Below are 16,416 nucleotides of genomic sequence, written 5' to 3'. Positions count from 1 at the left end.
AAAAAGCGGCGCTCACACACTGTACTCTCTTACTTGTCTCCACCTGTACTGTGTCACTGTCATTCAGCATGCTATAAGAGCTAATGAAATGGTTACATATTACAAAACAGGTCAACGGCAGGTCAGTTGACAGTAATGGCAACCATGGCGACAGGTACAGTGGATTGAAGGATCACAATATCCATCCAATTAAAGACCATACATCAGGAGTTTCTAACTCATTTAGCTTCAGTGAGCAATCAGCAACTAGACATTTAATTCTGCTTGTCAAAGACATTACATGCATATTACATCATGTTCCTTATATAACAGGGCAGATGACAGTGTTCTTTGATGAATTTACCCCAAACTGTGAGCACAATATATGCATTACAGGATAGATCATATTTATGTTTAGAATAGACTCCACACTAATCTAATTTACCAACAACATATCAAATCATAAAACAGCTTGAAGGCTAATACAAATCTACTTGTTTGTTTCATTTTAGTGTGTACCTCAGATTTGACTTTGACATTTATTGATTCATGATGGCACCAGTGGAGCCTATATTATTTTTGAAACACTCTACAGCACCAAACAGCTTTTAATAATCTACAATACAGAGGCAGACTTAAGTATTTTACCTCCATGTGTAACGCTCCCCTGCCGAGTGAAGCAGCGATATTCGCTTACATAATCTGAGACAGATGTCCCCTACATGTGCAGTGGCCAGCGCTGTCCTCTCTCCACTTACGCACTGTCACTGCTCATTAACATCTTACAGGTGTTAGAAGTGGCTCTCAAACCTTGTGTGTGCTGCTTTTCTTACTCTTCTTCTCCTCTCTTGCTCTTATTTCAGTTTTCCATTAATTTACCTCCAAAGTATAACATGGCTGCTGTTTGTTCAAGGTATCTTTTTTCTTTTTTTTCCGTCAGTTGGAGAGTTTCAGTTTTTGAGTTTGACGTGTTATTTCTTCTTAGTATAAAATTTGTGTTTTTTACTTTTAGACTTCTTCAGTGAAGGCATGTAAAAGTATGTTATGTAATTTCGAATGAAAAAAACACTTTTTCAACTCATGCAATGTAAGGCAGCATAATGGAGAAATGTGTAGATAACTACTATATAGATACATAATATTAATGCTAATCATATCTATTATCCCATAGCCTTAGTATAGGCAACTTTACATGTTAGGACCTGGGCTAAAAATGTGTCAGAATTTCAGGCCAAAATCAGATGCAGTCAGTTACAACTGCAAGTGCCGATGGAGAGCGCAGCGTTCATTCTCATCTGTTAGTTAACAGTTCTTGGCTCAAGCTATTTTTCAAAATTCAATAAAATTCAATGAACTCATTAAAATATGTTTATATGGAACCATGATCAGCTTATAAGCAGACTTCCCAGCATGAGTTGTTTTTAGAAAAATCTAGGTTTTTTTTTCTCACAATAATGGAAGCATGGATGACAGCTGGTTTTGAATTCAATAAGAAGCAGCTGCTTCTGTTCTTTGTGTGAAATGCAGGAACTGACTTTTCAAACTGTGAAAATTTGAAAACACATTTGTTTGTAATAATCTTTGGTGTGACTGAACAGTTTATTTATCTTAATACGATGGTCGACTGTTGTCTGGACTGTTGGTGAGCTTATGTCCCACTATAATATCGTCCAGCAAGCACTGGGGCAAATGTTTTGTAGCATTCTTACTGGTATTATTGTACTCTGTAGATTACAATGTCTCCACTGTTTGCACAAATCCATTTTACAATTAGTCACCAAGACTGAATGCAGTTAGACCGTAAGCCATGTGTTTCATAGGTGTCATGTTCCCCGGTGCAAGTGTAATACTGCATGTATATGACGAAGTACTTTTCAGGATGAAGGGCAATCAGAGCTGGTAAAAAGCCTTCTGTACTCTTCCTGTTGTCACTGGAAAGGACAAACTTCTCTTAATAAGCGGACCAGGGCATTTGTATAATCTGTACGAAAACATTACTTTATGATTTAATAATTCAAACTACAACAGTGCACTCTTACACGTGAACGCATTTAAAAACGCCAATGACCTGCTTCCAGCATAAATGAGTTTTTCCGACTCTGCTCAAATTGTTGGCCTTGACTTTAAAAAATGTACTTTTAGTTGTATTAGTGGAACTGTGTTAATTCATTTTTAATTCAATCACCACTGAATTCATTCAGCGTAATCAGCATTAAAAAACTTCCGTGGGCTTGCTTTTAAATCACTTATATGAACTGTCATTCTTGATGAAGGGCACATCTCACCGTTTTCAGAGATACTCAGCCTCGACTGTACAGTCCCACTCCATCTCTTCCTCTGTCTGAGGAAAGAGGAAGGAAGTGGTACAGCAAGGGTGAGCGGGCCTTATGTGACTCACACGCCGCCACTGACCCGTATGGCAACCTGATAAGCTCACATTATGTCTCAACTAGCCCCGTGGCATAATACCACGCCAGCGTGCCAGCCCAATAGGAAGCTGTCACATGATGCTCGATGACAGCCGCAGACCTTTTTTCCACGGCAAAGAAGGAATGCAGCCCATACATGGGCATAGATGAAGCGCATATGATAATGTGCCGCCCTGCTGAATATGCAAATTAAGAGTCAATCTGGGTCAACAAAGTAAATCTTAATACTTTCACGCGTGTCAGTGCATTTTAATGAACGTTTTCTTCAAAGGGAAGGATGCTTTTGGGTGAGAAACATCAGTCTTGTTACCAGTGGCAACAAACATTTAATGATTAAACGGGTGAAAAAAAAAAAAAAAATGCTCAGTAAGAGACGGATCAGGCACATCCACAACTGAAGCCAGTTTTAAAAAAATGATTTTTCTAGCAAATTGAAACAATAATATGCACAAATACAAATGTGAGGACAGGGTCTCTTTTACAATCATAACACTTTTTTTTTTTTTTTAATCCATGAAACAATTTTATTTGACCATTTATAACCATGAAATGAATAAGTCTTAATTGTTTATGGCTGACAGCGAATTGCTTGATTGCATAATGTATGTTGGAACAGATGTAATTTTCGGCAGCACAGTGGCTTCTAATGACCTTTGCACTGAGCAGAACTGACCTGGAAACCTCACACAGTTCAACAAATATCACATAGGTAGTATTATCTGCCAACAGAACATTGACCTAGGTGTTGATCAGCGTTGACCGAAAGACCAACACAACCGCCATTACTGCAGTCACATGTTAAAAACGTAGAAACCGCTCAGAGTAGCTTTATTAGTGTCATTCAGCTGTTTTGGTAGCTCCTGGTTTTTACTGGAGATGCACAGCTGGAGATTCAAAGTGCCTTTCATGTTCTCAGTCGGTTGTTCACAAAGATATGACTTTGCCTTCATAGGGCTTTCTGATCACAGCTGTCGGTTTCCCCACCTGCAGGCAAAATACAAAGCAGAAGCAAAGGTTTAGTGACCTTTGTGTGCAGTACCTCACCAGGATCAAGCTGCGCTAAATTCAACAAACAACATGAATCTGAATTTCAGGATAGGTGCCTCATGAACAAGAAATGATGAATCAATATCATCAGTAAATACATTTAACACCTGCTATATTTAGGATATGGCTGTGTTGAAATCTCCATCATTGATACTTTCAGAATTCTCTTCAAATTATATGAAATAGAGTGAAACGGGATGTTTGATTCCACTGTCATGTCTGTACTGTAAATATGACGCAAGAATCAAGCTGTAAGTTTAGGTTAGCTCAAAGACTGTACTCATTTGTATAATTTGTGACTCGGGAAAATTACTGAAATAATACATACGTTGGAAAAGTTAACCCTGTCCACTTTTCACTTCGAGCTCTGTTTTTGGTCTCCACCACCTCCTGAGGAAATGATGTGCTACATGCTCCATTATCTTCACCAGCTCGTTTACAGTGTCTGTCTGATGTTTGGGATTGGATGGGGAGTGTACAATGAGCTTTAAGAGCTATTTCACTACAAACATCTGTTGGGGCTGAAAATGATCCTATTACAGTGATGAGAGAGAACCAAGACAACATGCTGAAAGAGGCTTAAATGCTCTGTAGAGCTGAGAGGAAATCTGGAGTCAGGTGAGGTCATTTCACATTACAGAAAGTCATCTCATCCATTTGCAGTATAAAAATATAGACCAGCCACTATGATAAATACTTAAGTACTTAAGTATTACACATTCTATTGACAAATCATATTGTTTCATTGGATTTTTCCCCCTCAAAAAAAATCACAGTTGAATTTTGTCACTCAAATAAAATGGCTAAAAGCAAAACAAGTGTCAAACGAGGAGTGATTTCAGTAGCAGACTTGGAGGACACGGTTAACGGATACGAGTGTTTGGTGTTTTCTTTTATGAATCGTTTTACTAACTGAGGTGTTTGTTCTTGTGATGACACCAGTGGAGCTTGACTGACCTGCTCCCTTTGCCTGATTCGCTTGTAAACAAACTCAGAGAAGGGTTTTCTGTGGATGAATTTGCCGTGTCCTGGAGTCACTGTCAGCTGCCCTTTCTCATAGACCACTTTTCCTCTGGAGATGGTGACGACAGGGACGCCGTGGCACTCCATGCCCTCGAAGATGTTGTAGTCCACAGCCTGGTGGTGGGTTTTGGCTGAGATCTTCCTATAAAGACCAGAGATGCAAAGTAAGGTTTGCAAACAGTGATCGACTACTGCTGAAGAACAGAGTGTGGTAATCTCTGCATGCATTCTCAACGCAGAGAACGTAGACCTTCTGCGTAAATTCTGAAACTGATTGAATCAGGCCAAGATGCACTCACACAGAAGCATTGCATTACTGCAGCTGACTTACTTTGCAGCAATAAGCAATATAATATCATGTTTTATTTACAATTGTTTCTCATGTGACGCTCTCATTTCTCAAAAAGCTGGAGTAGGATGTTGCATAAGAATGTGCTTTGATGAAGAGGCACAGGACAGGGACCCAAACAAATTTAGCAGAGCTGAAATACAGTTAATCTGCAAAAATGATTAAAATACTTTGATGATGAGGAATTTACCTAAAAGCACTCAACATGCAAAACGTATCCTTCAACACTCCTCGATCTCATGTAACCAGTGAAGCCAAATACTGTTTTGAGGTATTTTTGCTCCATTTGAGTATTTTCATGCTACATAAACATCTATTCCACGACATTTCACAGGGAAATATTGTGCTTTTTACTACATCTGTCTGATAACTATAGTTTGACGTTATCTTGCATTTTAAGCTTGAACATACAAGACATATGACGAGCTTGCAAAACGCATAGTGAACTAGCTACCACACAATATAGTTAACCCCACCTTCAGGAAACTGTAAAACTTTGCTCACACAGTACTTACAGTATCTTCTCAACCACCAACCAAAAATGGACTTGCATTTATAGAGCACTGTTCTCGTCTAAAAGCCACTTAAAGTAAACCTTCGTCACATTCTATTCTTACGCTGACCTCCTCATCATTACTTTGGCTTTAACTTGTGGCAACAGATTCTTGGCAGCAAAGGAAAAAGCTGTGAGCACAACACTGATTTATGACACCATTTCAGTAAATGATCTTGTTAGCAAATAGTTAGACTCATCCAGCAGATACAGAGCAACATTAGCATTTATTTGGATATAGCTACTCTCCTTTTAGACCAGGTTTTCGTGACCACCACCTACTCAAAACAGGGATTTGGCTTTTCAGCTGCAAGCTGGTGCAAAGCATTAATCAGCTTGTTGCTGACTTTGTTCGTCTACAAGTGGGTGCTGGGCAGGTAATATACAGTGCACGCACTGGTCAGAAACGTCAGTAAAAGCAATGAGAGTGAACCAAAACTTCAAAGTACTGGACTTTAAAACCAAAATAATCAAATAAAAAGGCACAACAAATGAATTTAGTGCAGAGTTAGGTAATGACTATCTGTGGGTTCCACACTACAAACAACCTCTTTCACATAAAAGACCAAAGTCATGATGATGGTACAGTGTGTTGCAAACAGGGTGAGTGGTGTCTCTGTCCCTTGTTCTTGAACTATGTAACTTCAGTGAGAGGGGAGGATCACTGTGTTACATACATGCGTCCTTCAAGGCAAAAGTTGCAGTGGTGTTGCACTGAGACACTGTGGGGAGCACCAAATTGCACAAAATGCCAATTTCTATATAAAGTTACTTTAAAAGGACCAGTGTGCAGGACCTGGCATCTAGCTGTGCGGTTGCAGATTGCAACCAACTGAACAGCCCTCACCTCAGCATCTCAACCCTCCTCTACAGTGCCCAATCAAAAAGATGTCTTATTTATGAAAAGTGAGAAAGACCCTGGGCTATAGTGGAAACAAGGTGTTGCAACATGGTGGACTCAGTGGAAGAAGACTCAGTATCTTTGTAGATAAAAAAAAGGCCAACAATTCCAACAATTCTTAGTTTCAGTCTATTATTATTATTATTATTATTATTATTATTATTATTATTATTATTATTATTATTATTATTAATAATAATATTATTATTAGTAGTAGTAGTAGTAGTAGTATTATCGGCCCCTAAATATCACTAAATCTTGCACACTAGACCTCCAAGTAGAGAACACATGTACTCCCAGCATTACATTAGGTAGTAGCACAAGCAGTAGTATGTTGATGCAATTTCTAGCACGTTCTCATGAGGGTAAATGGAAAAAATTAAAATTGTCAGTTAAAACACTTCATAGTAAAATAATCACTCCATGCACAGTACTGATTGATAATGTCTAACAAATGAATCATATCTTGATTATGTAAAAAAGACTTAATAAGTCTGACTCAGTCAGATCCTTGAAACACACTGACTGTATTTTTCTTTTTGTTGCCAGGCGCTCTCCCTCCACTCACATGTACACACTTCCTGTTCATTTCCTGTTGCTTTTGTGAAGCCAGACACCATGCCTAGCGTGCACTGACAAAAACTAGATGTGTCCTCATTATAAGTGGCCTAATTATGAGACACAAGGCAATTGACCGAGCTTCCAAGGCGTTTCTGGTTACGCAACTGTTTGTGGCCCCCGGTCCCGGATGTTATGAAGTGACACTTGCACTGGGGGCAATTAATTACACTGTTTCACAGATGAATTCACGGCTGCGGCAATCAAACATGAAGCGCTCTCATGCTTGAAAGGCATTATAACCATGGCCACACATGCACACATGGTAAAGACAAAACACAGACACAAACAGTGAAACAAACAGGTGATGTCCGAGGGTGACAGGCCCGAGAGCATCCGAATACTGTAAACCCCCTCCACGGTGAGAAGTGAGAGGTCTCACACAAGCCTTTCTGATGTTACCAGTGAATTAATTTACAGCAAATTACACTGGAGTGTAATGTGTTCTTCTCCAATTCACATCAGCAGTTAGTGACTGCCCTGAGGGGCTCAGCCCAGATTCTCCAGCAAACAGAACAGTGCTGTGCAACTCTGGGGTTACATAAGCCGTGTGTGCTACAGTACGCAAGCTACTGGAATGCAAACTGTCCTCTGTGCCTGCATCTGTGCACAGAACATCAGATTGTTCTCTATTTCATATCTGGGACTTTCTCAGGATTATGAGTAAACAGAAATAAGCAATCACATGATCAGTTTTTATATACATCTGAACCATTTACTGAAAATAGCCTTCATACTCCATGTTCTGCTCTATGAAAATTGGTTTAGCTCCTACGTGAAATATTCGTCATCTTTAAGATCCTCACCATGACCCATCAGCATTGTCCCACTGATGCTGCGTGCATCTAGCTTATATAACTTCCTAAAAAATAACCAAACATGGTGAAAAGATTAATCACTCCAGCAGTCTTTTTTAAGGTCTGATGAATGTGATTCATATGTAAATAGTGTTATGCTTTAATTTGCAGCTGTAGATAAATGATGACAGACTCTGACTTCTGGATAGTGCACAGACGTAATCAGCTTACACACTAGAGAGAGAGAGAGAGTGTGTGTGTGTGTGTGTGTGTGTGTGTGTGTGTGTGTGTGTGTGTGTGTGTGTGTGTGTGTGTGTGTGTGTGTGTGTGTGTGTGTGTGTGGCACAAGATGAAAGGTGCAACACTTCTCTTTTTAGCTCCCTGTATCTATACCCTGTTTGCTTTACTGCAGAACTTTATGAACCTTATCTTATTCGCCTGAATACTGACACCCTGAAGACGTGCTTTCAAGTTTGCCCAGTGTTTCAGCAGCACCACCTGCAGTTGAAGCTGCTGATAGCAATGGCAGAAATGTTCAAGGGAAAAGTTCACTCAAAAATGAAAAGAAAGTCTTTATCTACTCATCCCTGCGCAGAGGGTGAGGTTTCGTAGTCCACAAAAGATTTCTGCAGTCTCAGAGTAAAACCAGCATTGAAGAATTCTCCTAAACAACTGTAGTACATGGGAAATTGCTGAAAAAAACCCACAAAATATTATTTACACCACTGACACATGGCGAAGCAGGTGCACCAGCTCAGCATGCAAGTTAGCGGTTTCATCTTAAAACAGTCTCCATCTGCTTTGGTTGTTTAGAAGAATGCTGCAAGACCTTTTTACTGTGACGCTCCAGAAACATTTCATGGAGTATGAAACCTCATCAAACCTTCCATTCGTGTTGGTAGATGAAATAACTGAAATAAAATTTTGGGGTGAAATTTTCCTTTAACTCAATACTAAGAAAATGTTTTGTAGACACACACAGAGTCAAAGAGCACTCTTTTCCTTCCCTGTTTCAAAATCTTTCCCCCCATGCTGCTGAATGGCTGCAGCTGGGTCTTCACCTTGTCATCTTGGGGTCCCATATAACCACATCAGCATCTGAGTTCCTGGCGATACGGCCTTTTTGCGGGTAGAAGTTGAAGATTTTTGCTGCGTTGCTGCTCGTGACAGCTACAAATCGATTCTCGTCCATTTTGCCGCTGTGCTGAGGGGAGGAAATGCACAAAGCAGCTGCTGTGAGTAAGGGGCCACAGTAGATGACAACAAAATACAGAATTAGCAGACCAAAGGTCAGTGCTTAACTGTGCAGCAGGAAACTAATTTCTGCCAAGGAACCATCTAATGTGTGATGTGTAAGCACTGTTGCATGTGCTAAATCTTTCCAGTGGCCTTGGGGCCGCCGGGCTGAAACACTGTCTTTACAACAACGGTGAGAAAATGCTACGTCTGCTCTCTGCAGCAAACTGCAGCTCCCAGAGTTTACTGCCTTTTCTGTTTGTGTCGTAGAAAAGCAGAAATACTTACTTTCTACCAAAATGAATATGAAAAGGGTAGAATAATTAGAGTTTATACATTTACAAGAGTGTACACTGTGTCGATTAGCGTGCCACTGATTGTATGAATGTGTTTGGCCCATGAGAGATTAATCTTTATCTTTATAGGTTATTATATAATTATTATGAATTATTACTTCAGTATGCTCATCTGCAGCTACTTGCTATGGCATGTTTTTTAAATTAATATTTACCTTTTTAAATGCCTGAATGCTTGGTTTGGCAATAAATACAGTTTTTTGTTATGTCAGTAAAGTCATTTGAATTGAATTGAACAGATTAAGAAATGTACAATGGACCCCTGGCCATTCTAGAGGCATATGCAGGGCTCCAGGTTGTGACAGATCCATATGATATAATCATAGGGGCCCCTTTTAAGTGATAATGTTGCTGAATGATGCATATCCACCAATAATTTGGCTCCAGACACGATGAGTCAGCCTTGACTATGCACCATAGTAAGAGATATTACTGAAGTAAATTATGTGCAAATAGAGTCTTTTAATAAAAAAGAAAGCACAGTCTAATTTGCCTCGTCGTCATTCTGCCCACTACATCATCACTGCAAACTATGTGGTTAAATGGATAATGACAAGAAGCTCCATAACAGCTGCTGTTTGCAGCTCACACCTCCCCTCTTTCAGACTTAAGTGTCACTGCCGAATAACTTCCGATCAACTGAATTCATTTTATCAGGACGTACCACTCCTTTCTCCCAGATGACGGACATCCTGTCCTCCACTCCGTTCACTCCGTTGGGGATCTGGGTGAAGTTGTCCTTCCCGAGAGCCTTCTGGCACAAAGAAAAGGTGCAGTTGTCCGTCCCCGTCACGCTGAGATCATCACTGGCACGTGTGATGGATAAAAAAAATAAATATAGTTGAATGACAGAGCAGATACTGGAATAAACAAATAAAGGTTGCTCTGTCAACCTTCTATGCCCCAAAACAAAAGTCTGAAATCAAAAAGCACACTTATAAATAAAAATATAAATCTCGCTGGCCCTTCCATTACACTTTTTTTTAAATAATCTGTAATGAATCATTGCTTGGACATTATTGGTTGTTACACTTCCAGTTCCACTTACTTGGCCAGTAGGTCCATGAGGTACCCAGGGGTGCTGGGGTCAGGTCTGAGGGGGGGTCCCATGACAAACGAGGCAGCATGGGCCCACTCATTGTGCCAGTAGTGAGTACCGTCGGTGCCCAGTCCAGCTGCAATGGGCTCCCCAAACACCACACGGCCTACAGAGGGAAAATACGCATGAACTAAATTGAAGTTGTCATAAATTTCCTTTCACGTTTTCTGATGTCAGATGATGCTGAGCAGCCTGCTGCTGAATCTTCAGGATAAGCTCTGAAAGTGAACCTTGGGTAGCAATATTTAGCAGTGTTTCAGAGGCCTTTCCACATTGACAAGATGAGACATCGAGTGGAATCATCGAATTATTTAAAACAAAAGGATTGATATTGTATCATAATGGCCATGCAGGGCCATCATCTCACAACCTTGCCCTATTCCAACAGCAGGTGGCAGTAAGCCCACACTCACCATCTCTGCGTGCATTAGACACCACCTTGGCCGCAGACTTGCTCATGACATGGACCACATACAGCGGGCAGTTGACAGCGTGGGCGATGGTGATGGCCCGCTGGGTGGCCTCTGCCTCCACCTCCTCTGGCCGACACATCTCATGGCCCTCTGGCCCCGTGATGCCCATAGACAGCATCTTCTTAGCCCCCTGATGGGTCCCAGTAGGAAAGAGGACAACAAGGCAGAATGATGATTAAAGGAGATGGGGAAAAAAACAACAGCAGTATCAGTCCAAGCAGAATGGGATCAGACGATAACTAATACAGCTAATACTGAATTTACTGCAAGGAGCACATGGAAACATGGACAAAGTGCTTTAAATTACAGCAACCCTGGTGTGAAAATAACTGCACAATCAAATGTTTTTGCGGTTGAGCTTGTGCTCCCACTTCAGATGGCTGCACACATTTAGCTTAGCAGCTACAGTGAAGATTTTATCTTCAAAAAATGTGCGAATAAAATCTTTTTCAAATCAGTCTGGGATCTTGGGGCCTCTGGAGACTTTTTGTCTTTTGACTTTTTGGTTATAGGAGAATGCTGCTATGTTGTTTTTTTCTGTGAAGTTCCAGAAATGTTTTGTGTACCATGGTGAGTAGATAACGACTGAATTTCCATTTTTGGGTGAACTGTTCCTTTGCAGTCAGCTGTGGCTAGGGGATAGAGCCAGTTAGCCAGTTCTTGTTATCAGAAGGTTTCATTCCCCCGGTCTGTCAGTGTGCCCTTTGGCAATCAAATACAGAGTTTATTGAAATCTATTGTATTTGACCATATTTTACACCTGAGGTCTCTGAACAGAATGCATGCATCATTTTCAGTGGAGGACTTCTGGAACATGTCTTTAGTTCAAAATCATCTTGAGCAATTCGAATGAAACAATGTGAGCCGTCCTGAGGTGTCTACCTGATTTTACAGTTACCTATGTTTTTTTGATCTGAGAGCCTGAATGATCTCAAACTGAACATTTGGGATTGCAATACAAATATATGTTTATTACACCTTTAACTCACTGGTGTGTGTGGTGAATGTCTGCATTTATCATGCACTCCCCCACTGCCAGAGTCCCACCTGTTTCACATTTTTGGCGTTTGCTGCTCCCTAGTGGTGAACTGTTGTCATGACCGTTGACAAAATTTGCATTGAAGATAGAAAAACACATGTATGAGAAATAATTTTTCTTTGTCAGAGCAGATTTAAACATGTGTAAATAATTATGTTAATACAAAGGTCATTGACAGCACCTATCTGCATGAAACAGGTATTTTATTTATATGTTTATCAATGTCAATAATCACACTGGTGTCTTTGGTTATTTGACATATGAAGCTAACTCAGGGGAAATTATACCCGTACTAATTCTTCAGTTCAAAGGCTTGTTGCTTTTGGTATCTCACGACATAGCTTTGCTAAACAGTTATTCTCATTGCTGCTACAGACAGTCTTAATGGACTTGGATGCAGAATTTTCAGAAATGAATACATTTCAGAATGCTATTCTGTCATTGCTATAAGCGAACACTACACACCTTTCCATCTCAGTGACTGCCACAATGTCTGCTCCTCTGTGACAGGACGCAGATCATTCATTTAAAAACACAAAGCTTCCAACATGCTGAATCATTAACCCATAACTGTTTCTGGACTGTGGTGTGTTTACACATGGTCATTATTTGCTGCCTCTCCACTTATTTGATGATCGGGACTGATTTAGTTCAGATATGAGCATTGTTGGTATCGGTACTATGTAAGACCATAGATGAATGTGAACGTTGTTGTATTATAGAATATCTGTTAATTCTCCACTTAATGTTATTAACAAAAATTGGAGAAAAAAAACCCACACACATCAAAGCAGCTCTTCAATACATGTAACTCCTATTTCCATTAATAATTCTCTTTAGGTAACAAGTAGGTTATCACAGTTGCTCATACTAACCTCTGCAATCAGGTCTCCATTCTCAGCATGCACCTGAGCTATAGCTCCGACCTCCTTACACTGTGAGAAGGCAGCATAAAGCTCAGAGTCCTGCAGCATGAACACATCTTTATACGCCATAAACATCTTGAAGGAATTGACTCCCTTCTCTTTGGTCAGTGTCTGCATCTCCTCTTTGACCTGGACAAGACAAACACATGGAGGAATAGCTCTGAGTAACCTTGATGAAGGGGTTATGAGAAATTGGTGCCTACAACACATGAAAACACAACACACTTGTAATGTAACACTTTTCCTGTATTCATAAACATCGATGGCCTCATTCACCTTGTCACTCCACCACGTGACGGCGACATGCAGCGAGTAGTCGCAGCAAACCTTGGTGTCAGCAGTCTTACGCCAACAGTCGTAGGCCTCCAGGAGAGATTTTCCTTTTTGGGGGATGACAAAGTCCAGGATCATCGTGGTCCCTCCCGCTACAGCGGCCTGATGGAACACACACAATCATGTGGTTGCGAGGTAAACATTAACTTCCAAATGTTGACAATCCACTGATGTTTAGAATGTGATATCTTAAATAATCTGAAAAAAAAGAACTGATTGATTCCTGTGGGATATTTACTGTATGTGGATGCTTAGAGGAAGGCCTACAAAAGCTTTAGTAAGTATAGTAAGTATTTCTTAATTAAATCATCAATATTATTTAAATTATACAACTTTCTATCAGTGATGAGATGTTTGAGAACATTTCTCTATGGTAAAGAATTGTGTGCTGCAGGTTTGTACTGGATGAAAGTAAATGACTGTCAGCAGGATGAAAAAATAATGATTTTCCAGAACAGTTCAGAGTACACAATTGTTCTCATGTTCATTTATGATCCTTTATGTTATGTAACATATTGCAGTAACCTGTAGCACCTTTATCAGCACAGTGTGAGATGGATGACTCAGTACTGGTCTCAACCAGGCAATTATTTGTTTTGTGGACCTACACATCAGTGAGTGCAGCCAGGCAGTCACGGCCATTGTGTAACGCTGACCCCGGATCAGATTCACATCGGTGAAAAGGACAGAAATAACTTGCAAACTTATCAGCTATCATTTATGACTACTTCGGTCATGGGTTTTATACGCTTTTTGTAATTAAACTATAATCTTATCAGGCTGGGGTTCTTGGCCTGAAACATTTGAGAACCACTGACCGACAGCATAACACAGTTCGTTGTGGTGGACAAAATAACAGGAACAACAAATTGTCTATTAAAGTAACTCCCCTTTGCCAATGCACCATCTCTGCCACAAGTGAATGGAGGTGTGTGTGTGTGTGTGTGTGTGTGTGTGACAGGTTGACGGGGGTGCATTTTGGTAATTTTGCCAATATACTGGATACATTGCCTTCATCCCCCCTTATCCACTTGCTGTCACCTTTGTGGCTGCAGTTTCTGGTGTTGTTTGGTCATCACTGGTCAGAATATGCTGGGACTGCTACAAGGGTTCCACTTCACCACATCACAGCATTTCGCAGTGTTGTGACCAATGCATTCAGACAGCGGCTCTTTGGCCTGTCTGTTCCTCTGGGTGCTGCTTCACTTCACCCTGACACCTCAATTATAAAACTTGTGATTGTCATACTTCTAACAAAGCTGACACAGGCTGCTAATTGGTATTTGAATTATTCAAACTCACTTGTATGGCTGCCTGCAAAACTGTGCCGCGCAAGAAGTGGACAAAATATTGAAAAAACATGAGGGTGACTGACTAACTCTGTGGTAAAGCAACGGGTTAGAGTGAGATTCTTTGTTCAAAAATATTCCCACACTCTCCAGATAATGTGTACACTGTGTCCTTTGCTGTCAATGTAAGTCAGTCTTTTCAACCAGCACTGCTGCAAGTAGACCTCACTGTGCAATACAAACTACACACAACTCATTTCTCATTTTTGGTTTGCACTATCTGGACACATTTTTAATACCCATATTTATCATTTTTAAGTAACAATACACTGCCTCACTGCTTGTAATGACATGTTCATATTTTACAATATTATGTTTATATGCATGCATGTAATAGTCTAGTCTTAACTTTTTATTCTATTGTTTATTTTTTACTATTATTATTATTCATTGTAATATAACTTTCCCTTGGCTGCTGTGGCAAACAAATGTCCCCATGTGTGGGACAATAAAGAAATTCTGCCTCTGATTCGGATAAGTCAGTTAAGTTAAAAGACACTTCTGGTCACAGCCTTCAAAATAAAACACCAGAATTTGTACGACTACATATTGTTGTTTGCTGCTTAGAAATAAACAATAATAACAGTTCAATAAAGAGATTCGCAAATAGCATCAACTAATCCTCCACCTGTGCATCAGTAAGTGTCACACATACGTTTTTTAACCATTGACAGGGAACTGGACATGCAGCAGACTCTTGGGAACCTAAGTTCATTTTCTCGATGAGTGAGTGGGTAGAAAGTATCTAGGCACATGTTGAGGTACTTGTACTTTTGCATTTCTGTGTTCTTCTGCTTCACACTGCTCTTCCATTCAGATGAGACGACGTGTTTGATTTCTTCAGCTGCTTGGTAATTTTCAGATTCAGACTGACAATAAGAAATTTCAACATACAATGTACATTATAATGTAATGTTAAAGCTTTAGAAGCTATAAAATAATAATTGAAGTCACAAACACATAAATGCGTTAATAATTATAATCCAATCACATATATGACATACATGACCTGAAATGGGGCATTGTGCATAATGATTACTGTTACTCTTGGTACGCTACTTTAGGCCTTATTTTGGAGTCAGGAATGTTACTGGTCTGAACAGTGGCCCTGCACTTTTAAAAGACATTGAAAGATTTGGGTACTTCCACTGTCTGGTGTGTCACAATATGATGCTTATGAGAGAACATTGCACCACTGTTACTAATCTTACAAGGCTTTTGTAACTCATAATAAAGAAGACTTACTTTCCATGAAATTAAATAATACAATAAAATGTAGATTTGAAGGTGATGACTACATTACTCTGTCTTACTGTGGAGGCATGACTTCACTTCCGTTACTGTTCTGTTCGCCTGTGTCTAACTTGGCGCACTTGAACGCGTCAGAGGCTCGCGGCTTTCTGTGTGCTGCGGTGAGTTTAAGGTGTCTTCTTCACCTTGGTGCCGATGTGGAAGTCGTCCACACTCTTGGTGCCCATGAACGCCAGCTCCATGTGCGTGTGCGTGTCGATGCCGCCCGGCATCACCAGTTTGTCGGTGGCGTCAATGACCCGCACTCCCGAGGGGATCTGCAGGTTCTGTCCGACCTCAATGATTATACCATCTTCAATGTAGACGTCAGCGACCACGGAGCAGTCTTCGTTCACGACTTTGCCGCCTTTTATGAGGATCCGGCCGGTCTCTGCCATGCCTGCTGTGCGCCGCCGAGAGAGAGTTTGAGGACTTACTGCAAAGAAAGCACAAGTGACCGCAGAGTGCGTCCGTGTTCACTAACTCACGGAGGTCAGCTCCAAAGTGCATGTGAGATACGGATGTCTGTGGCCGCGGTGGTAACACAGATAAAGGGGGTCATGGTTCAGTCACCGCCCCTGTCCTCCGGTGTCCACCCTGTGAGCAATCATTTACAGCG

At 40.6% G+C, this 16,416-nt stretch overlaps 1 protein-coding gene across 1 annotated transcript; it reads right to left on the bottom strand.

Annotated features, from left to right (window-relative positions):
- Positions 1 to 2,711: 2,711 nt before the first annotated feature.
- On the bottom strand, positions 2,712 to 16,348 carry dpys (dihydropyrimidinase). The gene is made up of 9 exons (XM_037075366.1): positions 15,944 to 16,348; positions 13,102 to 13,260; positions 12,775 to 12,954; positions 10,801 to 10,990; positions 10,337 to 10,493; positions 9,953 to 10,094; positions 8,758 to 8,900; positions 4,413 to 4,620; positions 2,712 to 3,392 (listed from the first exon to the last, which is right to left on the bottom strand). The coding sequence occupies exons 1-9, from the start codon at positions 16,193 to 16,195 to the stop codon at positions 3,333 to 3,335; spliced, it is 1,491 nt and encodes a 496-aa protein (XP_036931261.1). The 5' UTR covers positions 16,196 to 16,348; the 3' UTR covers positions 2,712 to 3,332.
- Positions 16,349 to 16,416: the final 68 nt, after the last annotated feature.

The sequence above is a fragment of the Acanthopagrus latus genome, chromosome 17 (assembly GCF_904848185.1).
Source record: "Acanthopagrus latus isolate v.2019 chromosome 17, fAcaLat1.1, whole genome shotgun sequence".
In the NCBI taxonomy this organism is placed as follows: Eukaryota; Metazoa; Chordata; class Actinopteri; order Spariformes; family Sparidae; genus Acanthopagrus; species Acanthopagrus latus.
Note: the sequence above shows the minus strand (reverse complement) of the source record. Positions and strands in the feature narration are given on the sequence as shown.